This window comes from Megalobrama amblycephala, linkage group LG11, assembly GCF_018812025.1.
Source record: "Megalobrama amblycephala isolate DHTTF-2021 linkage group LG11, ASM1881202v1, whole genome shotgun sequence".
Lineage (NCBI taxonomy): Eukaryota > Metazoa > Chordata > Actinopteri > Cypriniformes > Xenocyprididae > Megalobrama > Megalobrama amblycephala.
This window is the reverse complement of record NC_063054.1, coordinates 7,876,235-7,902,389: the sequence shown is the minus strand read 5'-3', so window position 1 is coordinate 7,902,389 and position 26,155 is coordinate 7,876,235. Positions and strand designations below refer to the sequence as shown.

At 36.5% G+C, this 26,155-nt stretch overlaps 1 protein-coding gene across 2 annotated transcripts; it reads right to left on the bottom strand.

Moving 5' to 3' along the window:
* Positions 1-4,387: 4,387 nt before the first annotated feature.
* brms1lb (BRMS1 like transcriptional repressor b) lies at positions 4,388-15,124 on the bottom strand. Of its 2 annotated transcripts, XM_048208521.1 has the most exons (11): positions 14,900-15,124; positions 14,727-14,817; positions 14,518-14,645; positions 10,631-10,710; positions 8,519-8,615; positions 8,349-8,438; positions 8,156-8,220; positions 8,027-8,066; positions 7,764-7,890; positions 6,252-6,283; positions 4,388-5,658 (listed from the first exon to the last, which is right to left on the bottom strand). In XM_048208521.1, the coding sequence occupies exons 1-10, from the start codon at positions 15,033-15,035 to the stop codon at positions 6,271-6,273; spliced, it is 867 nt and encodes a 288-aa protein (XP_048064478.1). In that variant the 5' UTR covers positions 15,036-15,124; the 3' UTR covers positions 4,388-5,658; positions 6,252-6,270. The 2 variants fall into 2 exon arrangements, with proteins under 2 accessions (XP_048064478.1, XP_048064477.1); XM_048208520.1 differs by lacking the exon at positions 6,252-6,283.
* Positions 15,125-26,155: the final 11,031 nt, after the last annotated feature.

Below are 26,155 nucleotides of genomic sequence, written 5' to 3'. Positions count from 1 at the left end.
CTCCTGGTTGGAACACAAATTCAGTCTGGGGCAAGTAGAGTGCACAAGACACAAATCTGATAAATGAATCTTTTCCTGGAGCATCTGAACAAATGATAGGAATGTTAGCAATGTGAGTAATGTTACATAATTTCCTCTTGAAGACACGTTCCTTATAAAACCAAAGAAATTTGCCTGTTAGAGCAATCTATGCTTTTGAGGAGCTCTACAAACGGTTGGCTGTGTCCGTTGATGATTTCAATATCATTTCCATATCAATTTCTCTAAACGGCATAACAGCGAGTCTGCCTCCACATCCCTGGCCTGCTTTGAGTCTGGTGGATATCAGGTACGAGGACAGGTGTTGCTTTACATACCTCAGTCAACTTGCTGAGAAAACGCCTGCCTCATTTGTGTGGGAAACTCGACAACAAACCTCAAGTGTCTGCCAAAATTCGAGCCATATTGGTTTGGAACATTGGCTAATATGAATATATTGGATATAAAATAACCCAATGATGTTATACTAGGCAATGTTCAATGATAATGATACATTTCTTCCAAGTGCTGTTAATTTATACATCATTAGAACCCTTTTCTCTGGAGTGTGTTGATATTCCAGAAGGTGAAGTGTATAGTTTTTTCAATGTTAAATTATTTGCTCCCAACTTAATGTACAGGGACTGAAACCTTTTGTAGGTTTGTGCAAACTTTGGCTTCATGTTGCTATCAGAACTCCAGCTCAGGTACAGCAACATTTGCTCAACCAATGCCGTTAGTTTGGAGGCGTGGATACCTGTTTTATCGACCAATAAAAGATGGGGGAGTGTTCAGGGAAACCTGTGTGTTATGTTTGCAGTTCTATTTGGTTATGCTAGTTGAGCAGAAAGCGCACACTTCAGCTTTAAATGATTTTTGTTGTGTTTGCAGGAAGTCGGTTCTGCTCTTGGCTACGGACACTTTGCTGCTGTAGTGTTCTTACCTTTGTTTGACCACATCAGTAGGCTGTTGCATGATTGGTTCAGCAGAGTACAAACACTTGGTCTCAAACAGAAAGGCAGGTTTCAGCCACCTTTTCATAAAGGTGTTCTTTGTCTTTTGCTCGAGCTCATTATTTCTGGCTCTTGTGAAGGAGTGTCAGGTTCTTCTGACTTATAAACAATTCATTATGAATACCACCATTATTCACTTGGTGACTGAAGAGAATGTGCTGGCTTTAAAAACACTTGAATATCAGTCGAGAAATATTACAAAGACAAAAGACATTTACACCAGCCGCAGATAGCAAATGAAAAAAATGTTGAGAGATTGAAGATGAGAATTTTGAAGAGAGACGGCCACAAAACTGATGAAAGACCCTGGAAAACAGCAGCTGTGGTGCAGCAGTACAGTAGGTGTCCCACATGCAGAGACCGCCAGAACTGTAAGTTTGTACTGCCTCTACATGGTCATAGAGAGGCACTGCATTTCAAACTGTTAAATAAGGAAATATTAGGGCTGTTCAAAATGACTAATCATGATTAATCTCATGATTTTCGGTTGCTTTTCAAGGAAAATAATGGGCTTTATTCATGAAACTTGAGCAGAAGGAATAGGGTATACCCTATTCCCTATACCCTATTAGGTATACCTAAGCCCACCAAAATCTAAGTTTAGTTGTTTTTTCATAGATATTGATATGGTTTAAAAGAAAATCAACTGTTAAAATGCAAGATTTATCTCTTATTTGAAAATGTATTAATTAGTTGATGTACATTTTTGAATATAAAATTAAGATATTTTATGAATAAAGTCAGAAGTCTGGCTTTTGGTACTTTGGCACCATTGTGTTCCAAATAAGCCCACATCATATTTGATTCACAAAATATAAAAAAATATTGATTTTAAAGAAGTAAAGCATCAGTATATATATATATATATATATATATATATATATATATATATATATATATATATATTTCAGTGACAGGGAAGTATTTTACTAATGTTTGATTAGAGCCCTGGGTGGATTAGAACCCAAGCTGGAAGTTTGACCAGGTGTATCTCGGGAGCCAAGCCAAGTTGGGGCTCAATACTCTGGGCTTAAGGGGGTCTCTTAGTGGCCCCCCACACCAGTGGAATGGAGCCTTAAGTTGCCTTGACTCTGGAGTTATCTCGGAAAGGAAAGGCTCCAGACTCTGGGGTTAGGGGTTCTACTAGTGAACCCCTCATGCCTGGAGTATATGGAGCCTTAAGTCGGCTTGGTTCCCGTGTTATGTCCGGTCAAAATTCCACAGGAAGTGAGCGTATCTCAGGAAGAAAGTCGAGTTGGGGCTCCATATTCGTGGCATAGAGAGCCCACTGGGTGACCCCTCCATGCCCAGAGTCTGGAGCCCCAACTCGGATTGGGTCCCGAGTTATGCCTGGACAGGAAATGGCAATATCTTGGAACCAGATGGGCCTTGGGACTGTGGGGAAAGTAGGGTCCCTCATTTATAAAGCGTGCATATGTACAGATTTGATCTTAGAATGTGTGTACGCTTAAATCCACGGCAATGCTCATATTTATAAAAACGGTCTTTGACGTGGAAAAGTGCTTAGAGCCACGTCAGGGTCTGAGCAGACACGCACTTTTCCTCGTCAGATTACTGCAGGTTTTTGGAAATCTAAGCTATTCTTGCAGCTCGCCATTCTAAATTAAAGGTTTTGGATGATGACTGGTGATCTTTTATATGTAAATGACATTAATTAGGTGTAGTTTACAATGTGGAGAACTGAAACCATTCAGCTGTGCACAAGTTCAAGATCCTTTGTGATTTATAGATTTCACATCTGAAAGAGAGGCGTATGCTCGTTTTCTGTGTGTACGTTCATTCTATGAATCACACGTACGCACATCTGAGAAATGATCGTAAGATCAAATTTAGGATGGTTTCTGTGCAACATTTTATAAATGAGGCCCCCAGAGTCTAGAGCCTTAACTCAGCTTGGTCTACAAGTTATGCCTGGTTATACATAGGGAACTTGAGGACAAAATGGGCTCTATCTCAATTGAATTAATGTGTGTAATTTGTAAATCTAAATATAGTTGTAAATTTAGGTAGTAAGTAAGGTAAGGTAAATTCTGAGCAAATGATAGGAATGTTAGCAATGTGAGTAATGTTACATAATTTCGTAGTAATATAAAAGCAAACAAAGAAATGTTATCATTAAACACTTTTCACTCACAAAAGTTATCAAAGTTTGTTATTAGAGGGATTCCCCATTGAAACACATTAGGTGGGCTTAAATGGTACCACAGTTTTCCTTTTAAAAATGTATGATATGTTTACAAAGACATGCATGGAGCTTAAATATAATTTGAACTAAGTATCATAGTAATTTTCATTTTGCCCACATTGAGAAATGTTAAGATTTTTTCTTTTAAGGTTTTCTTGTGTTGGCTACAGTTTGCATGGGTTTTTTGGCACTGTACATTAATTTATGAAAATAATTTTCTCTACAAAACAATTTATGGTGTATTTATTTGTAAATTAATGTAAAATGAATGACAAAACATTTATTGTTTGTAGTTCACATGCTAAGGCTAATGGTTTGACCTTGAGATTAGCTTTTCTGCTTAAGCTAATAAAACTTATCTTTCCATTTAAAGGAAAATTATATAAAACAATAAAATACTATTTGTTCATATACAAAAAACAATACATTTATCTCATTTGACATAATATAAATGTACTTATCAAAGAAATGGCTGAAAATTGCCGAAATGTTTTTTGGGTGTCTTAGCACGCACATGAGTGGGGCTAACTCAACATAGACAAATGTGATTAGTATGCAACAAAAAATATCAGGGAAGTAACAAATCACTGGATTGGTTAAAACAATGATCAGCGTAAAATATTTGACCAGAGTTGAAAGTTGGCTTAAAGGGAATAGATTTCATTCATAAATCTATCTGTGCATGAATATTTCAAAATAAATGTAAAAATTAAAAAAAAAAAAAAAAAAAGGTTCTGTTTATACAATGTGTGTTCTACTATGCTAGTTCACCCCAAAAATAAAAATTTATTAAAATCATTTAATCACCCTCATGTCATCCCAAACCTGACTTTATTTTGTGGAACATATAAGAACATATTCTAAGAAATGTGTTCTTCAAAATATAACTTATAATATAGTTTTAACTTTAACATGCATGAATGACATTTGTATCAGAATACATGTGCTTTGTGCGTCTGTTTGTGCAGTATTTTTGAGTAATTTTTAAAACAATATGTTGGTGCTGAATGATATATCAAGTACAAGTTAAGAGGAACACATTTCTGATTTGGTGTCGACGAAGGGTCAGCCTTTTTGATGGAGTGGTATATACAAAAATGCCAATTTTGATATTCTGATCCAGCACAGGATAAATACAAAAACAACACAATACCATGCAGAATCAGCTTTATATGAGAACGTTACATTTCCATGGTGAACTTCTGAACAAAAACTCCAGTGTAGAGAACAGCAATATTATTACACTCTTTCAGAGCTTCTTCTGAACATTGCAGGAAGATTCTTTATCTGCTACAAAAATCATGTTTTATGGTTCACATAACACTCAGATATGACTGACTTAGATATTAAAGCCGTGAATTTCATTAAGGATGTGTTGGATCTCTATGACTTATGGAAGACATGGTTCTTTTGGCAGGGTTTGTGTAGTGTTTGGTATTGCATCAATTAAATCAGTAGTAAATAAAATACAAGCACTCACACAAGTTCAAATCATGTAACTCAGTACACAATTACAAACCACTCAAGTACTAACACACTGTAAAATGGATGTGAACATATGATAAATACTGAAAATACAACGGTTAGAGAATTTCATAGTCTCTAGCTGATGATTGGGCTCTAAAAATCCAATATGTAAAAGAACATGGGTCACAAATTTGATCAAAAGCTCAGAATATGCTACATTTGGTTGGCTTAACTGAAAATAATAAGAGTTACAAATCAAAAATATGACTTGCACAAGCCCAAGTTACATTAATACACCTTTTATAGTCTTTAAGAGTGAATTCACGAAGTTATTCTCTATTATTTTCAGAACACGTACAAAAATAACACTAGCCCAGCGGAGCTTGGAGAACCGTTCTGTTGTTTAAAACATTATGCATCTCACAGACACAGAACAGGATTCATGGCACTAACTTGTTTTAGAACACAAAGACATGCTCCATAAACCAACAAATAAAAATACTGACTCTGTATTTCATAAAAAGCATGGAAACTGTCATGTGTTCAGTATCAGCAACAGCAATAAGTTGAGCTTCACTGCTCTTCTGCTTTGAACAAGGCTTTACTGGCTCATCCTTGTCATCAAGGCACACACAATTTCACTGTTTCCTTGGCAACCAGGTGTTTGTTTAGCAGCTCTAACTTAGGAAGTGCAAACATGTGGTACATGCATGTAAGACCCGAGTCCATCCAGCATGAACGAGTAGTCATAGTGACAAACGGAGAACGGAGTCGAACCAGTGAAGGTTTGGGTTCCACACTGGAAACAGGGAGCAGGGGGACGATGAGAAGAACACTTATGAGTGTTTCATGGTGTATTTGCCTTTCTGGAGCTGAGAGATGTAAAGCTTTGATTTGCTGCCATCCAGACGTTTGTACCAAACCTCGTCTTGGTTAACAGTGGTTATTGTGGCACTGAAGGGGGGGAAAAAAAGCTGAGCATTAGACATGAAAGACTTAAAGGGATAGTTCACCCAAAAATGAAAATTATCCCATGATTTACTCAAACCATCGTAGGTTAAGACTTTCAGACAAACACAATCTGAGTTATATTAAAAAAATAGTCTTGCTCTTCAAAGCTTTATAATGGTAGTGAATGGGGCGTGAGATTTTGAAGCCCAAAAAAGCGCATTCATCCATCATAAAAGTAATCCATACGGCTCCATATTTAAATCCTCATAAACTAAAATAACTAGCTTCTGGCAGATGGCCTACTCAAGTGGCCTTTATTATCTCACTGGAGTCATATGCATTATTTTTATGATGGATGGATGCAGTTTTTTGAGCTTCAAAATCTCACCACCATTCACTACCATTATAAAGCTTGGAAGAGCAAGGATGTATTTTCTTAATATAACTCCGATTATGTTCGTCTGGAAAGAAGAGTCATATAAACCTAGGATGGCTTGAGAGTGAGAAAATCATGGGATAATTTTCATTTTTGGGTGAACTATCCCTTTAAGTAAAGTAAGTTAAAGTATGATGGTACGGATCTTAAAGTGATTGACCTCTTTGATCTTCAAGCTGTCATTGTGCTTTCCTGTAACGAAATATTAACTTCTTCTGATTAACTTGTTTTCTAAAACACTTGGCATGATCGTTATGACTTATTTGTTATTTTTTCAAAAAAGAGGTAATGCTTTATAGTGTTTGTGTAAGAAATATTACACGGTACTATACTAATAAAGATTGTGTAATTACAAGTAGCTCAAAAAATTATACACCAAGCATAAGTAATTAATTAGAATTACTTTGTAATTATTTAAGTAACTGCAACATGCAACCTGATACCACTGTAAAGTGTGACAAAAAAAAAGCTAAAATTTTAACAATTTAAAAGATAAATTACTCACAGGGACAGAACTGTTGATGAATCACTCATATGAGTTGACACACACACACACACACACACACACACACACACTGATACCACTGTAAAGTGTGACAAAAAAAAAGCTAAAATTTGTACAAAAATGATAAATGAATTAAAAACACACATACACTGTGTGCAGAATTATTAGGCAAGTTGATTTTCTGATCATATTTTTTTCCAAGCACATTTTACCAATTCTAAACTACATTAATCTTAATAACTACTATTAATATTGTATTTAATGCCTTTATAAGTGATATATAATTGTTCATGAAGGCTTGAAATGAAAAATGCCTTATATTCAGGTGTGTAGAATTATTAGGCAGGTTTGCTTTTACAGGCAAAATGAGCCAAAAAAGAGATTTAACTCAGATTGAAAAGTCAAAAATTATTAAATGCTCATGAGAAGGACACAATACTTAGAATTGGTAAAATGTGCTTGGAAAAACATATGATCAGAAAATCAACTTGCCTAATAATTCTGCACACAGTGTATACTCATACACACACACACACACACACACACACACATATTATATATGTATATACATATACTCATACACACATATATATATATATATATATATATATATATATATATATATATATATATATTAGTTTTTTAATATAAGTCTCTTATGCTCAAAGACTATTTGATGTCAAATACAGTAATTATATTATTAAAATTTCAAATAGCTGTTTCTATTGTAATATATTTTAAGATGTCATTTATTCCTGTGATCAAAGCTGAATTTTCAGCATCATTACCTCAGTCTTCAGAACCACATGATCCTTCAGAAATCATTCTAATATGCTGATTTGTGCTGCTTTGCAGAAACCATAAAACTGATTTTTTTCCCCCAGAGTTCTTTGATTAATGGAGTGTTATTTTTTTTTAATGGAATTTGCAACATTATAATAGTCTTTACTGTCACTTTTGATCAATTTTAATGTGTCCTTGATGAATAAAAGTATTAATTTCTTGGAAAAAAAAAAAAAAAAAAAAAAAAAAAAAATTACTGACCCTCACTGAAAAAAAAAAAAAAAATCTTTCTTTTAACAATTTAAAAGATAAATTACTCACAGGGACAGAACTGTTGATGAATCACTCATATGAGTTGACACACACACACACACACACACACACCTGATAGGATATTCATCCTTCCTGTTGATGCATATGGCCTGACCCCGGCTGTACCATTTGTTGTCATAGAACAGACGGCCATCTTCTGATCGTGCAACATGATGGTGTCTTTCTGGTTTCAGAGGAGCTGATAAACACATACAGTTTATTCACTTCAGAGACCTGAAATCACAGAGTCTTTACAACCGATACAGAGACAGTGAACTCTCTGTGCGATGCTTTACATGCAAAAACATAAAAATAATGCTCAAAATCCTTCTTACCATCTACTTTTACCCTATGGGGACCCATTGAAGCCATAGCCTACAAAAAACAAAGAAGTTGCTCAATGCTAGCGATCTTCCAGTAGCTCACTTGCAAAATAAAAAACTGATTAGGGTGAAAAATAAAACCTTTCTTATTGCAGTCCAGTCTTCAAGTATATCCAGGTCTTGCAACATGTAAACAATGTATGGTCGTGGGACGGATCAGGAAACTAATGTCTTCATTTGTATTACAGAATAATGCAGCTGCCATAAACATATACTATAAAAAGACTCACAAACGACTTCACATGTGTAATACTAGCTACTTTACAAAGGATATCTGACACAACGACAGGTTTTTTCTTCTTTCCAGGACTGAGGGGATCCTTCTTTTTATTCTTCTTAGACTGCAGACCATCATTCCACAGTTCTGGAGTAGAAAAGTGAAAAGGTAAAACATCACATTTAAATTTACAGATTACACAGTACTAGTCGTAATCTGTACTTTACCTGAAGTTATATCTATACTGTGTCTGTCCTCCTCCAATCGTCTGATCTTCTCTTCCAGTTCGCTCTGAACTGTGTCAAAAAGCAGTAGCTTCTCACTCTGTGGAAAAACACCATGAGTATGGTAAATTATCTCAGTAACAAACTGAACATGAAGGCCCCGATATTCTCACAAAGTTCCTTTTCGTTCTTTGTTTTGGGGTAAAAAGAAGTTTGAAATTCATGAGCAGTGATATACTGTTAGCGAACATCCCAAAACCGCCCACACTACTGATATAAATATGTGCTGCACGCTTTCCTCGCAATAATAAAATAAACACAACAAAAAAGACAACAATTAGAAAACAGCAGTTAAGAAAGCATCTGATCATAGCGATATGGATGTTCGCACGAGCTCCGAAACTCGGCACTCCAGTAATGTCATGTCACGTTATATATATATATATATATATATATATATATATATATATATATATATATATATATATATATATATATATATATATATACCACTTTATACAATAGATTGTTTTAAATCAAGCAGCTTTACAGTATTAAACATGAAAAAAACAGTGTCAGTGTTGCTTTCAATTAGAATTACAACTTCATTTTCTACTATAAAGCGGCTTTCCATGGTGTTCATGTTCTCGACAGACTGAACAAAAGAAATGAACTGGAGAAGATTTCCATGACAAAGAAGTCGGAGCCACATCTACATATTATGTAATCGCCACAGACCAATGGTAGCTTCAAAAGTGTTTATGAGCCGGAGCAATCTTTTTCTGGAAAGTTTGCTTTGGCAAGCTGAACTACCAAAACAAACACAAAACTAACTTTATTTTGGCCTGAATTTGTTCATAATGGTATTAAAGGATTAGTTACTCACCTCCATGTCATCCAAGATGTTCATCTTTCTTTCTTCAGTCGAAAAGAAATTAAGGTTTTTGAGGGAAACATTCCAGGATTTTTCTCCATATAGTGGACTTCACTGGGGTTCAACGGGTTGAAGGTCCAAATTACAGTTTCAGTGCAGGTTCAAAGTGCTCCACACAATCCCAGACAAGGAATAAGGGTCTTATCTAGTGAAATGATCGGTCATTATAAAAAAAAAAATGCATTTTTTTTTTTTTAACCACAAATGCTCGTCTTGCACTGCTCTGCGATGCGCCACGCATTACGTAATCACATTGGAAAGGTCATGTTATTTTTTCATCTCACTTGATAAGACACGTATTCCTCGTCTGGGATCGTGTAGAGCCCTTTGAAGCTGCAATTTGGACCTTCAACCTGTTGAACCCCTGTGAAGTCCACTATATCCTGGAATGTTTCCCTCAAAAACCTTAATTTCTTTTCAACTGAAGAAAGAAAGACAAACATCTTGGATGACATTGGGGTGATTAAATTATCAGCAAATGTTAATTCTGAAGTGAACTAATCCTTTAAGCGTTTTCATTAACCAGATCACAAGTGGATGACACTAAATACAGGTTTAAACAGGGTCTAAAACATTTTGATTTGAATTGCTTTCTTCCGCTTCTCTTGTGGTTGAATGCATTCAAACAGCCAAAAAAGACTTCCTTCTCTCCTCCTACTGACCTAATGCATAACATTATGGGAAGTACGCTAGCCAGACAGGCTTTAAACTTTGTTGGTGGAAGACCCAAGTTTGGTCTGAAGACAAAAAAAGTACCAAGCACAATGTTCTCTCACCATTTTTGATTTCTAACAAACACACCGTTGGTCTTGCGACTATCAGAGCAGAAACGAAAGCTGCTGTGCTCCATATGTTTTTCTGTCATCTCTAGTCACATCCGTATGGAAATTGCACAAGCTTATTTCGTCCATTAGATTGAAAGATCTGAAAAAGCCCATACATTTACCTGCCCATAGACCCTCCCCTCAGAGAAATCAGGACAGAATTGGTCAAAAGAGACAAACTAAAAAAACAGATGTAAACAGGTATGTGTCTGCCTCATCTACTTGTGATTCGATCGACCAAAACGCATTGTAATACCAGGTGTAAACAGGGCCTTTGGGCCCTGGGAAGTGTGGGGCCACCACAAATTTCGTCCAGAACCCTGTGAATTTAAGCCCTTTCCCATGCTTGCATGTTACCTCCCAGTGCTGGCTGGCTGCTTGCATCTCACAGTCATATTTGTTCCTGACAGATTCCAAGCAGAGCTCACGATAGATACCTGCCAAAAAATTTAAAATAAATAAATAAATAATATGACCTGGGTCACTTTTTGTTAACACACACACACACACACGCATACATACATACATACACACACACACATATAATATATATTTTATTATATATTTTCATGTGACAACACTGAAGAAATGACACTTTGCTACAATGTAAAGTAGTGAGTGTACAGCTTGTATAACAGTGTAAATTTGCTGTCCCCTCAAAATAACTCAACACACAGCCATTAATGTCTAAACCACTGGCCACAAAAGTTGAGTACACCCCTTAAGTGAAAATGTCCAAATTGGGCCCAATTAGCCATTTTCTCTCCCTTGTGTCATGTGACTCGTTAGTGTTACAAGGTCTCAGGTGTGAATGGGGAGCAGGTGTGTTAAATTTGGTGTCACTCTCTCATACTGGTCACTGGAAGTTCAACATGGCACCTCATGGCAAAGAACTCTCTGAGGATCTGAAAAAAAGAGTTGTTGCTCTACATAAAGATGGCGTAGGCTATAAGAAGATTGCCAAGACCCTGAAACTGAGCTGGAGCACGCTGGCCAAGACCATACAGCGGTTTAACAGGACAGGTTCCACTCAGAACAGGCCTCGCCATGGTCGACCTAAAGAAGTTGAGTGCACATGCTCAGCGTCATAAACACAGAGGTTGTGTTTGGGAAATAGATGTATGAGTGCTGCCAGCATTGCTGCAGAGGTTGAAGGGGTCGGGGGTCAGCCTGTCAGTGCTCAGACCATACGCTGCACACTGCATCAAGTTGGTCTGCATGGCTGTTGTCCCAGAAGGAAGTCTCTTCTAAAGATGATGCACAAGAAAGCCCGCAAACAGTTTGCTGAAGACAAGCAGACTAAGGACATGGATTACTGGAGCCATGTCCTGTGGTCTGATGAGACCGAGATAAACTTATTTGGTTCAGATGAATGAGCAGATCATGATCCCCTACCCTTCAGAGACTGGGCCGCAGGGCAGTATTCCAATATGATAACGACACCAAAAACACCCCCCAAGACGACCACTGCCTTGCTAAAGAAGCTGAGGGTAAAGGTGATGGACTGGCCAAGCATGTCTCCAGAACCTAAACCCTACTGAGCATCTGTGGAGGCATCCTCAAATGGAAGGTGGAGGAGCACAAGGTCTCTAACATCCACCAGCTCCATGATGTCCTCATAGAGGAGTGGAAGAGGACTCCAGTGGCAACCTGTGAAGCTCTGGTGAACTCCATGCCCAAGAGGGTAAGGCAGTGCTGGAAAATAATGGTGGCCACACAAAATATTGACACTTTGGGCCCAATTTGGACATTTTCACTTAGGGGTGTACTCACTTTTGTGGCCAGCGGTTTAGACATTAATGGCTGTGTGTTGAGTTATTTTGAGGGGACAGCAAATTCATACTGTTACACAAGCTGTACACTCTCTACTTTACATTGTAGCAAAGTGTCATTTCTTCAGTGTTGTCACTTGGAAAGATATAATAAAATATTTACAAAAATGTGAGGGGTGTACTCACTTCTGTGAGATACTGTATATGTGAACATAAAGTGACCAAGGTCATAATAATATAGCATCAGAAAATCAGACCACAAGCTGATGATTGTATGAAGAGGAACTGATCAAATTTATAATTTACACTTGCTAAAATGCACTACTTTATTTTTGGAGCTAAAACAAAGCTCTATTGTAGGCTATTAGCATCAGGTTTTTCCTTTATAGCATATACAAATATACAGTAACTGTCAAAAGTTTATTGTCAGTAAGATTATTTAAAAGAAGTTAATACTTTTTTTAATTCAGCAATGATGCATTAATTTGATCAAAAATGATAGTAAAGACATTTATAATGTAACAATGCTGTTCTTTTAAAATTCCATTCATCAGAGAATCCTGAAAAAATGTATCGCCATTTCCACTTTTTTTTTTTTTTTTACAATAAATTGTAAAAATATTTCACAATATTACTGTTTTTACAATCAAATAAACACCACCTTGGTGAGCATAAGAGACTTTAAAAAAAACATTTAAAAATCTTACCAACGCCAAACTTTTGTTTTGAACTAGTGTACATCACATTAACAACAATTAAATCTAGTTTCATCAACCCTCCAACATGAAAACGTAGATGGAAAATGTAGGTTAATGTACAAGAAAATGTCAAGAAATTGTTTAAATGACTTTAAAATTAATGTAGAACTACACGTTATTACAGGCCAGGCTTTAAAGGATTAGTTCACTTTCAAATTAAAATTTCCTGATAATTTACTCACCCCCATGTCATCCAAGATGTTCATGTCTTTCTTTCTTCAGTCGAAAATTTTTAAATTTTATGTTTTAACCATAAATGCTCATCTTGAACTAGCTCTCTTCTTCTTCTCTATTTGAATTCCAGCAGTGTAGACACTGCTAAGTGTATTACTGCCCTCTACAGGTCAAAGTTTGAACTAAATTGTCATATATAATTAGTGATCGACCGATGTATCTGTTTACCGATATTTTTCCCGATATTTAAGCATTTTTCCATAATCGGGTATCGGTTTTGTAATATCGGATTCGCCGATTTACGGCGCCATCTTGTGGCCGTTTTGAGATTTCCGCCATTGCAGCCCGGGCGTCTGAGGAGATCAGTCAACAACAACTCAGTACATGAATTAAAAGAAACAGACAAGAATGAGTGCATGTTGAAAATAAAAGCGCTGAATTTAATTCTCTATCTGTTGTATTTGCTCACCATTAGTCTAGAAGTAAAAGTTCGTTCATATTGCTTAGCAACTGACGGATGATCAGGAGGCTTAAGCATGGCCATTGAATGAAACTTTTGACAAGATTATCTTGTTTAAACACCCTAGATTATATTATCATTTACTACATAACAATTATTTCGCTAATACACATATAAATATAGCCTACCGCTTTGTGGAAATTAATTATTTATTATCTCCATGCGCGATCGCGGTTGATTAAGTTATAGTCAGACAGCACTTTGTCAGTTGGCATTTCATGATTTAACGTTAGATTAAATTTAGATCATAAAATGCCAACTGACAAGTAAGGAGGGAGTGATTGTTATAAATAAAATGGTTTGTTCAGCTCATTTGTGTTGTAATAATTGTCAAAAACAGAAGTATAACAGTAAATAAATATCAGTTCTGCATATCGGTTATCAGGTACATAAACATGCAAATAATCGGTATCGGTATCGGTTATAAAAAATCAATATCGGTCGATCACTATATATAATATGCCTGTGCAAGTATATAACAATTAGTTCAAACTTTGACCTGTGGGGGGCAGTAATACACTTAGCAGTGTCTACACTGCCGGAATTCTAATAGAGAAGAAGAAGAGAGCTAGTTCAAGATGAGCATTTATTGTTAAAACCTATATAATTTTTTTTTTTTTAGAAAATGAGTTATGGTTTCTCTAGATAAGACCCTTATTCCTCGTCTGGGATCGTGTAGAACGTTTTGAAGCTGCAATTAAACTGTAATTTTGACCTTCAATCGTTTGGACTCCAGTGAAGTCCTCTATATGGAGAAAAATTCTGTAATGTTTTCATCAAAAACCTTAATTTCTTTTCAACTGAAGAAAGAAAGACATGAACATCTTGGATGACTTGGGGGGTGAGTAAATTATCAGGAAATTTTCATTTGAAAGTGAACTAATCCTTTAAATGCAATACTCCTGACATGAAATAAGTTGAAGACACTTGCGTTACAATATAATATCTCAAACACAGACGTGATTATTGTAATTCCTGTAAACTACATCAGGTTTGTTACCAATTATGCCATTAACTGACCTGCGACTTTGGTTCGGATCTGCATGTTCTCCTGCAGGGTGGCCAGGGGTTCGAGGTATTCTGGAGCACTGCCAGCTATCACTTCTTGCAATTTAAGATCCACCTGACTGAGCCTCTCCTTATACAACCTAAAGACAGTTCAGAACACACCGGCTCGAGTCTTCACATCAATTACTTCAGGTTTATATGATGTGCTGCTCATCACTTACTGATCCTTCAGGTCTGTGAACTGCTTCTCAAGATTTGTCATCTCATCTAAACACTCCATTCGCCTTCTTTCACAGTCTTCATCATCCATGTCTGCAAGAAAGTCGTCATGATCTTTATCGTCCCTCTCTCACGCACGAAATAATCATGCAGTCTGTCTGTAACGTTACGTTACCTGAAGTGTCTCCATCCTCAGAGGCGGACGAGCTCACGGACTCCTCTTCGTCGAAGCTGCTGGCCTCTTGTTCTGGATAGTCCACGTCCATTTCTTCGTGATTATTCTCTTTTCTGTCACGCGGGTGCACTGGCATCCTATATTAAATCTTTAATACAGTAAAACAACCCACTAGGACGAAGACAACACCACCGGCAGGCGAAGACAATCCACGTTTCAAACATGGACTCGTGAACCACCAATCAGCAGGCTGCTAGACACGTGAGCTGCGAATTCATTGGACAGATTTTGTTTACGCATAACCAGGTGGATGATGGGATATGTAGTCCATTCATTATATATTTTTTTTGTACTTTATTGTTTTGCATACTAAATTGCCATCATACACACATACATAATTTAATAGAGATCTGTGTGGCATATTTTCATTTTCATTTTCTGTCAGATTAATAGATTTAAACATTTTTAAAACAAATGTCTCAATAGCAAAGCAATGGTCCTGAGATGTGAATGTGGCTTAAAGGGTTAGTTCACCCAGAAATTAAAATTCTGTCATTAATTACTCACCCTCATGTTGTTCCACACCCGTAAGACCTTAGTTCATCTTCAGAACACAAATTAAGATATTTTTGATAAAATCCGATAGCTCAGTGAGACCTGCATCGCCAGCAATAACATTCGCTTTTTCAATGCCCAGAAAGCTACTAAAAACATATTTAAAACAGTTTATGTGACTACAGTGGTTCAATATTAATATTATAAAGTGACGAGAATACTTTTTGTGCGCCAAAAATAACAAAATAGCGACTACACATAATGATGGCCGATTTCAAAACACTGCTTCATGAAGCTTCGAAGCTTTACGAATCTTTTGTTTCGAATCAGTGGTTCGGAGTGCCAAAATCACTTGATTTCAGCAAACGAGGCTTCGTTATGTCATGTTTTGAAACTTCAATAGTTCACGTGACTTTGGCAGTTTGATACACGATCTGAACCATTGATTCGAAACAAAAGATTCGTAAAGCTTCGAAGCTTCATGAAGCAGTGTTTTGAAATTGCCCGTCACTAGATATTGTTGAATAAAGTCGCTATTTTGCTATTTTTGGCGCACAAAAAGTATTCTCGTCGCTTTATAATATTAAAGTTGAACTAGTCACATAAACTGTTTTAAATATGTTTTTAGTAGCTTTCTGGTCATTGAAAAAGGGAGTGTTATTGCTGTCAATGCAGGCCTCATGGAGCCATCGGATTTCATCAGAAATATCATAATTTGTGTTCTGATGATGAACGAAGGTCTTATAGGTGTAGAATGACATGAGGGTGAGTAATTAATGACAGAATTTTCATTTTTGGGTGAACAAACCCTTTAAAGGAACATTCCATTTTTTTTTTGAAAGTAGGCTCATTTTCCAACTCCCCTAGCCCTGTAAAGCCCACTGTTGCAGAACTACAACATCACTTTCAGAAATTAAAAAAAAAAATGCCTGCAAATGTTTTTTTTTCTCAAGACCACATTTACATAGTTAATGGGTTCTATTGTTTGTCCTCACAATGCTATTGGATAGAAGAAGTGTTTATAGGTCCGGTCAACTGGCCATGAACTCACTCTACCTGCAAACTTTGCATTGAGCTCATCTCCATTTTTTTGCATGACTGGATGTTGTCAAGATTCAAGTAAGTAAAATTCCTTACATTGTGTGTTTATTACAATGTGTAGAACACATACATATTTAGTTATTTTGGAAAACGTTCATCAAATTTGATTTAGAGATTGTTAAAGGTGCCCTAGATTCAAAAATTGAATTTATCTCGGCTTAGTTAAATAACAAGAGTTCAGTACATGGAAATGACATACAGTGAGTCTCAAACTCCATTGTTTCCTCCTTCTTATATAAATCTCATTTGTTTAAAAGACCTCCGAAGAACGGGCGAATCTCAACATAACACCGACTGTTACGTAACAGTTGGGATCATAAATATGTACGCCCCAAATATTTGCATATGCCAGCCCATGTTCCCAACATTATGAAAGGCATTAGACAAGGGCAGCCAGTATTAACGTCTGGATCTGTGCACAGCTGAATCAACAGACTAGGTAAGCAAGCAAGAACAATAGCGAAAAATGGCAGATGGAACAATAGTAACTGACATGATCCATGATATCATGATATTTTTAGTGATATTTGTAAGTTGTCTTTCTAAATGTTTCATTAGCATGTTGCTAATGTACTGTTAAATGTGGTTAAAGTTACCATCGTTTCTTACTGTATTCACGGAGACGAGCCGTCGCTATTTTCATTTTTAAACACTTGCAGTCTGTATAATTCATAAACACAACTTCATTCTTTATAAATCTCTCCAACAGTGTAGCATTAGCCGTTAGCCACGGAGCATAGCCTCAAACTCATTCAGAATCAAATGTAAACATCAAAATACAACACTGTACTTACGCGATTAGACATGTTGCATGACGAACACATTGTAAAGATCCATTTTGAGGGTTATAATTAGCTGTGTGAACTTTTTTTTATGCTTGTTTAAGGCAAGCGCGAGCTCTTGGGGCGTGGAGCACCAGATTTAAAGGGCCACACACCCTGAATCGGCTCATTTCTAATGATGCCCCAAAATAGGCAGTTAAAAAAATGAATTAAAAAAAATCTATGGGGTATTTTGAGCTGAAACTTCACAGACACATTCAGGGGACACCTTAGACTTATATTACATCTTTTAAAAAAAAGTTCTAGGGCACCTTTAAGTCCATGTTGTAATTCTACAACGTTGGGCTAGAGTGGTAGTCAAAATAGTCTGTGCTCCTTACACATTACATAAAGACACTGCACTTCTCACATGGTCACAAATTGAAATTTAAACTGTTAGATGATTCATTGTAACTAAGTTAGTACTTAGTTTAGCTTCAAATTTTAGCATGTGAAATTTGAAACTCCATCATCTAGAGCAGTATCTGAAAGTCCCTGTATCTTTGTAGTTTTTTAACTTCTAAATGATCCTGAGATTTTTTTATGAGTGTTGCCCAAGTAGCAGTTTACAGCATTAGTAGATAGAAAAACAGGCTCTGAATGTTCTGGATTTTGGGGGGATACCTGTTGCATTGCTCAGGGACAGGTGCATGGTCTTGAATATGAACCTGTAAGTGCTCTGGGGGATGCATGTGTCCCTTTTAGTATGATAAGTAGAGAGCATAATAGGGCATCCAGACAGTATTGTTTGAATGTAGTAGAGGAATTTTGATTAGCATTTGCATTGAAATTATAATACTTTGATGGATAATACTTAGATCTACCACCCTGTCTATTCTTTCAGTTTATCTACAATATAAGACCCATATGTATTATTCACTTATTTATTTTTTTACTTTTTCCATTTCAGAATGCCAAAATGTCATCGGACCACCCCCCACTGGATGTGATTGCACATTTCCCAGTAAAGACGAAGAGAGGACGCTGCAGACACTGCAATAATGGATACACAAACACACTGTGTAGCAAGTGCAATGTTCACCTGTGCTTCTCAGAGGAAAATAACTGTCTTAGGAACTATCACTGCAAAACGCATACTTCATTCAAACCACACTGAAAATGATAGAAGAAAAAGTTTTATAAATACAAATTTTTTCAATATTTTTTCTTATTCATAAAAAATATGATTGTGTGATTATTACTCATGATATGTACTGTTATGGGGCAAAGTAAGCAATCAACCCTGCAAATGAATGCTTAAATGCTCTGTATATCTGTTCAGACAAAGTGAGTACAAATACAGAAATGCTGCTCCTAACTAGGCCCAACGTTGCAATATTACAACATTTCCCTAAAAACGTACTAAAATGTAAAAAAAAAGAAAAAAGAAAAATCTTTAATTTCTACATCAGAGGCCTCCTAAAACAATATCTGAGAGGTCAAACAAAATTTTGCTATTTTTTTCTATATTAAGGTTTTACAGGGCTACAGTTAAACAGTTGAGTTTTGCCGTTTTCGAATCCATTCAGCCGATCTCCGGGTCTGGCGGTACCACTTTTAGCATAGCTTAGCATAGTTCATTGAATCTGATTAGACCATTAGCATCTCGCTCAGAAATGACCAAAGATTTTCGATATTTTTCCTATTTAAAATTTGACTCTTCTGTAGTTACATCGTGTACTAAGACCGACGGAAAATTAAAAGTTGCGATTTTCTAAGCTGATATGGCTAGGAACTATACTCTCATTCCAGCGTAATAATGCGCCTTTGCGCCTGCTGCAGCCATGGTAGGGCAGCCATGATATTACGCAGCGCCTCTCACAAATGTCTCCATGGATGCAAGGCACGCTCCCCGTGCAAACAGGGGGTCACGGGCGCTGCGTAATATCATTGTGCCTGCTGCAGCCAGGGTACGGCAGCAAAGTTCCTTGATTATTACGCCGGAATGAGAGTATAGTTCCTAGCCATATCGGCCTAGAAAATCACAACTTTTCATTTTCCGTCGGTCACAGTACACGATGTAACTACAGAAGAGTCAAATTTTAAATAGGAAAAATATTGAAAATCTTTGGTCATTTTTGAGCGAGATGCTAACGGTCAAATCAGATTCAATGAACTATGCTAAGCTATGCTAAAAGTGGTACCGCCAGACCCGGAGATCAGCTGAATGGATTCGAAAAAGATAAAACTCAACTGTTTAACTCTAGGGAGTTGTAAAATTAGCCTATTTTCAAAAAAAGTGGAGTGTTCCTTTAAAGTCGGCATTAAATGGAAATTGCAATCATCTTTTTTCCTTATTGTAACATATATCTGAATGAAACAGCTTCTCGAACAAGAAAAATATAGGGTGGGACTTGATTTTGTTTATCGGGAATTGATTGGATGGTTGTGGTTTGCTATTGCTGTGATCTCATAAGAATCATCAGTCATCAGAGAAGAGAACAGAAGGCAGAGGAAATAATTTTGATTAAAGATTACGAGGTCACATGAATTTGAAAAAAAAAAAAAATAATAATAATAATGATGATGTCCACGGATAAATCATTTATAATAAATACTGCAAAATCCGATAAAAATATAAGCATATAAATAGGCTATATATGATATAAATTTATTTCATGGTTTAGCACAACCTGGAGGATGAAACTTGACTCTCAACCAACAGAGGGCGCTGTCTGCAAACATATTATAATCACGTTCATTCATTCACACGCCTTACATTGAAATAAATGTGTCTGAGGTCGCCTAATAGTGCACTGCAAAGTAGACCTCATTGTAAACGGCCATTTTAAAGATCCAATGAGATCCAAACTCACTCATTCAGAATATAGCATACAGATCCCTCTCTCTTTTCTATTACTTGTTTTTATTATGTAGCCTAAATATGAGTTGGTCTTTGTCTCAGAGAAGCCCAACAAAGCCATTAGGCCTAAATATTAAACTACAACAAGTTTTATTTTGTTAGATAAGGCTATATTTTACAATTGATGATATGAATCCTGAAAGTGCATCTTTTAAATGTTATCGAATTGATGCATTTTTGCATCATTTAAAAAATATTTATTCATTATCAATTTGAAGACTTCAGCATCCATCAAACTGCTTTTAGGCAAACATGTCTTCATCTTCAGGTAAGAACAGTGAAGTTTGAATTTTAATTTATTGAAAAGATAATAATACTTGATTTGAATACCTGTAAAGAGCTATTTTGACTCCAAGATCCACCAGTGTCCAACACAACAATTCAAAAGCAATCGGCTATGAAATTTCCTCTGAGGCTAGTTATTTCTGCTGTCAAAGCACTGCTTGTTTTAAAAAGTATAAATGTATTAACAGAAACTAGAAGTGTTAATGACTTAAATTTAAATAACCATGATTCATTTTGTGATTCCAGAAGATCCAAGATTCTGTGGATGTTCTTCAATAAAACAGTGATTTCAGTTTTTAAGTATATGATAAGTTATCCTGTGGTCTCTGGCTCCCTGGTTGAGAAGCATTGATCTAAAGATTTATTAGCAATTCTGGTTGTTCCCAGTAGTTGTCACTGGTGTCCAGGTTTACACTGCAGCAAACTCTAGTCAATATCACCTCTCCAGCCATCAGCCTGACTGGAGGACTTCATGCTCCCCTCTCATGTTTGTGATGACTAACAAGAGATCTCATGTTTATGTCATTTCAGGTAAGACCTAAGCACTGCAGAGCATTCAGTTGCTGTCCTTCAAGCCCCTCATACATCATGCTGTATATAAATGATTGTTTATATATTGTTGTTCTCCTCAGGCGGATGCTGCTCTCTTCAGCCTAAGGATCAGCCTGTGACCGAACAGGTTTCCTCAACTGTACAGAGTGTACAGAGCGAGTTAATGTGAGCACAGTTGCATCAAGCATCCTATAATGGTACCTTTGTGTGTTGAACTTGACTGGTGAACTGATCTTAATATCATGCCAATGCATCTTCTGCAGCTCTGAGGAGATTGTTCCCAGCTGCGGCATCAGTGTCCCATTATTCTGCAGTTGCTGCAAATCACTCTGACTGTGAATCAGGTCACCACATTGATGGATGAAGAGGGTGGACAAACAGCTTGAGATGTATTGCAGTGTAAATGAAAATTACCTGGATATATATTTGTAAATGAATATATATTAGAAGCCACAGTTGTACACGTTTTACCTTGACAACTACAGATGTTTTTGTAACTGAATGAAACGCAGATTAAAAAATATTTACAATAGGCACCTGTATAGGTGTCGTTATAACATATAAAATAATATTTAATAATATAAAATCAATTTTAACTGAAATTAAATAAAATATAATTTGTTTTCAGTTAATTGTCAAGTTAATTTAGTTTAACTTGATGTACTAAAATAACTAAAACAAAACTGAAACAAAAATGAATAAAAAACTACATAGACATATTTAAAAAAAAACCCCATAAAAAACCACAACGAAATTACTAAAACTTCAACGAAAATTAAAACAAAAACAGAATTTCTCAATGATAATAACACATCACCTGCACTTTTGCCAAAGAAATTGCCAAAACATCGCAACAACTGCTGGAGTGGATTGCTAAAGAGTGGAGATATACAGTAGCATTATGTTCAGTGCAGGCCATTGTCTAATTATTATAGAAAATTCATTATTAACAGTGTTGGGGAAAGTTACTTTTAAAAGTAATGCATTACAAAACTGCTTTGTGCTCTCTTAAAAACTAAAAAAGCAGCAGCAAAGACATTGGTTAATAAAGTGAGATTAAATACATAAAAAGTATATTTATAGTCAGAGCTGGGTAGATTACTTATGAATTGTAATCAGTTACTGATTACAAATTACATGACAAAATTTGGAATCAGTAATATAATCTCTTTGATTACACATTTTTTGGTAACATAATCTGACTACTTTTGGATTACATTTAGATTACTTTTGTGCTAACCCTTATTTGATGTCACATATGTTGTTGGATAATCTTATACTATTTTGACAGATACAAAGAAATATAGTACAAAAAATATATTCTATTCACCAACAAGAGCCTCAACAGATTATTTTTAAAATGCAATGTATGGACAGTTAATACTTCAAAATACTAACACTAATGTACCTGTTCGTGTTTGCTGTTAGTAACACTGAATAAAACAAAATCACATCTTATGATTTTAAAACATATTTACTTAAAAATTAAGTCAGTTTACAAAACAGCAACATTACAAAAACAAATATTCTTGTTGTTGCTGATTTCTGTGCACAATTCCACCCCCACCGCCGGAAAAACTCTAAGAATCACGAACGTATATAAGCAGGTTTATTATAAAAAAAATAAACGTTAAAAAAAATGAAAAATGAATTGTGAACAATTTACTGCCATTGTGTAAATAATATGTAATCATGTAATCCAAAAAGTAACTGTAGTCTGATTACGAGTATTTTAAAAAGTAGTTTACTCTAATTACAAGTACTTGATTTTTGGAATCTGATTACATTATCCAGATTACATCATGTAATCTGTTACTACACAGCTCTGTTTATCGTATTTAACATTTAATTTCACACGTAAGTTTCAAATATTCTGTCTGACCCCCCAGCGTGAGTTTTTTAAGGCGACCGTTATTTAGAACGTATCACTTTATGGTTTCCATGGTGACGCGTCATTGCTTGTTATGTGACACACCGCAGCACTGTATGAATGATGATCTGCTTTCATTTAATTTTTCCTTTTTTATTCAAAATATTCACAAATTTGTTAACTATAGCATGAAATATCTAATATTCCGATTGCCAAATATGTGCAAGTGGATGTGTTTTGCTGTTTAAACACCTTTATAACGATCGCGTTAGTTGAGCCATATGAGCGATGGGCGCCGCCATGTTAGTTTGCACCGCGCAGAGAATCGGGTCTGTTGGATTTACAACCCGTGAATTTATCCACTTCTCCCGAAATACGAAAGTAAGTGTGCCGGTGAACTGGGGAAGAATAGAGTAAGCTTTAAGTTACTTTCACAATGTATATCTGATATGAATTAAACGTGTTGTCAAGTTACAATGGAAAGGGTTGTTATTTCCGCTTCTATAGACATCATTGTGTATTTTACAAACTCTAAATATATTGTTTTGTTAGTACTCATGTGCATTTAAAATGTCTGAAACCTGAAATGAACATTATTTGGTTGAAAACACTGCATATATGTGATATGAAAAGCGCTGCGCGCGTCCGTCTCTGGTTACGCCAGTTAAAGCGCGCACGCACATTTGAATTTGGCAGTTGATCGTAATGCACTGAACGTCTAATCACACCGGTGTGATCGTACGCTCCTGGGGCCAGCCAAGACTGATCACACCGGTGTGATCGTACGCGTCAAAGGGTTAATTGCAGGTGTGCATAATATTCTGGGTTTGCATTTTCCTGTTTTTATTCATTTTGAGGAATACTTAGGGGCCGTTCACACAGAACGCGTTTTTCTATTCCAATGCGCTACTTTCCCATTGTTTTTCTATGTAAACACGCGCTTGACGGACGTGCATGACCGTTACGCTCGCGTCTCGCGTCTTTTGCAGCGCCTCACACATGAGCGCCGCGTTTTTAAGACGCCGTGTCAAGTTAAAAGAATTTCAACTTTTACATGCAGCGCAGCTCATCAATGTCAGTTCCAAAACAGTGGACCAATCAGAAGAACTCGGAGGCGGGGCAAGCGTTGCGAGTTGGCACGACAACTGTTTTATATAATGGCAACATGGCGGAAGAGGCGCTCATTATTATCTTATTTTCTTTTTTTCCATGTCAAAACTTGTATCTGTAAATTCTGCAATTTCTATTATTTCCGTTATTGTCGTTATTGCATCACGTCTCAAAGGCGCGTCTCGAGACTCTCGCGTTCTATGCTGTGCTTTTTTTAAAACCACTCCTGAGCGCTGCATCTCGCGTTTTTAGACGCAAAGACGCGTTCTGTGTGAACGGCCCCTAAATCTGTTTTTGTAGAATTGAGATGAATAAATTAATGCTCACAACTACAAACTACAGCAACCATCATGTTCACACAGCGCACACAACACCTCTGCACTTACTCACGATTTCTTTAAACATGGAGACAAGAGAGCGGTCAGTAAGATAAATGGGGAAGCAAAGTAATGCTGGGTACACACTAAAATCTCTTATAAGATTTTCAAAATGTGAGAAACTACAAACATGAGGACAAAAAATCCTAGATTTAACCGTTTTGCTTCTATAGCATGTGGTGTGCTGTGATGTGACAGAGATATTCAACAGATTTTTCAACAGAGTCCCCGACTGTGAACACGGGAAATCTTGCAATATCTCTCAAGACTTCAGAATAAACATGGCGGACGATTGGTAGGAGGAAATTGTGATGATAGTGTTTGGAATGATTGACAGAAAATTAATGGAAAATAAGAAAAGGGTTTGGGTGAAGTTGTGGAGACGACGAGAACATGGTCTTTACTTTGTGCTGCACCATGACTGCGTTTGTTATGCTTCCATCTTCTGTCAGCTCGCTTTCTGATTGGATATTGTTTCGTTTCAAATGATAATCTCCAGAGCGTGCGTGTGTTTGTCCTCTGGGTTCTCCCCACACATCAGGATTTCTGATCGTAAATATTCATCGTTGAATTCGTGATCGGGACGGCTCTGACATTCTTCCGAGCAGATTCGGTCACTCTTAACACACCTCACACCACAGGAAAATCAAAGATAATCTGTAAAACCATCAAGATAATCTTGACATTACCTAGGATTGTCGGAAGGGGAGAAATCGGCTCAGAATCACACTGCCTCCAAAACTTTCATCCATCATAGATAATTTCGGATCACATTCGATTTTCTGCGTTTTTTGCATCCGTGGTGGCACACATTTTCAGAGACGTTTTGACAATTCAGAGCCACCGTACAAGCGAACGCCAAAATCCCGAATGCCATCATTCCTCTTTCTTTTTCTCTTTTTAAGCAGAGCGAGGACATCTAAATCATGCTCACTGCTTGAAGACTTCATTTTGTATTGTTTTGCGATTTTTTTCCGCAACGGATTCATTAATACGCATCGGACTCAGTGTGCAAGGTCTCTGTGCGTGACAAATTTTAAGGATCACTAATACGAAAAAATGCATATGAAAATTTCGGACTCAGTGTGCAAAGGCCTTAAGTCCGAAATTCTTGTCCAAAATTTTTGCAAATTAAAAAATAAATACAACCTCATCATGTTTACACACTGCTTCCGAAACTTTCGTCCGTCATAAAATTTTTTTTGGATCTGGTTAAATTTTATGCATTTTCTCATCCATAGCAAGCATTTTAATAGGTGTTTTGACAATTCGGAGCCACTGTACAAGCGCCAAAATCTAGAATGGCGCCTGACAAGTTCATCCAGTTCGTCTCGCAACACAAAGCACTGTATGACAAACAAAGTGTGGAATACATATAGCTATTGGTGGTCTTCTTTTTAATATGTGGCTCCAGTATAACTAGCAAAGCATCAAACTGAGCCACTGACATCCTGAATTGCTCAGAATAATCCCACAGCTCCTTGATTAGGAGGTGGAACTCTCCTTCCTCTCTACGAAATCTTTAGGATTGGATGGACGCAATATTTCTTTTTCTCTTTTTAAGAAGAGAGAGGACAACAAAATCATCCTCACTGCTTGAAGACTCCATTTTTATTGTTTTGCGAATTTTTTCACAATGGATTAATTAATATGCATCAGACTCAGCGTGCAAGGTTTCTATGTGTGACAAATTTTTAGGGTGATGAATTCGGAAAAAAAACG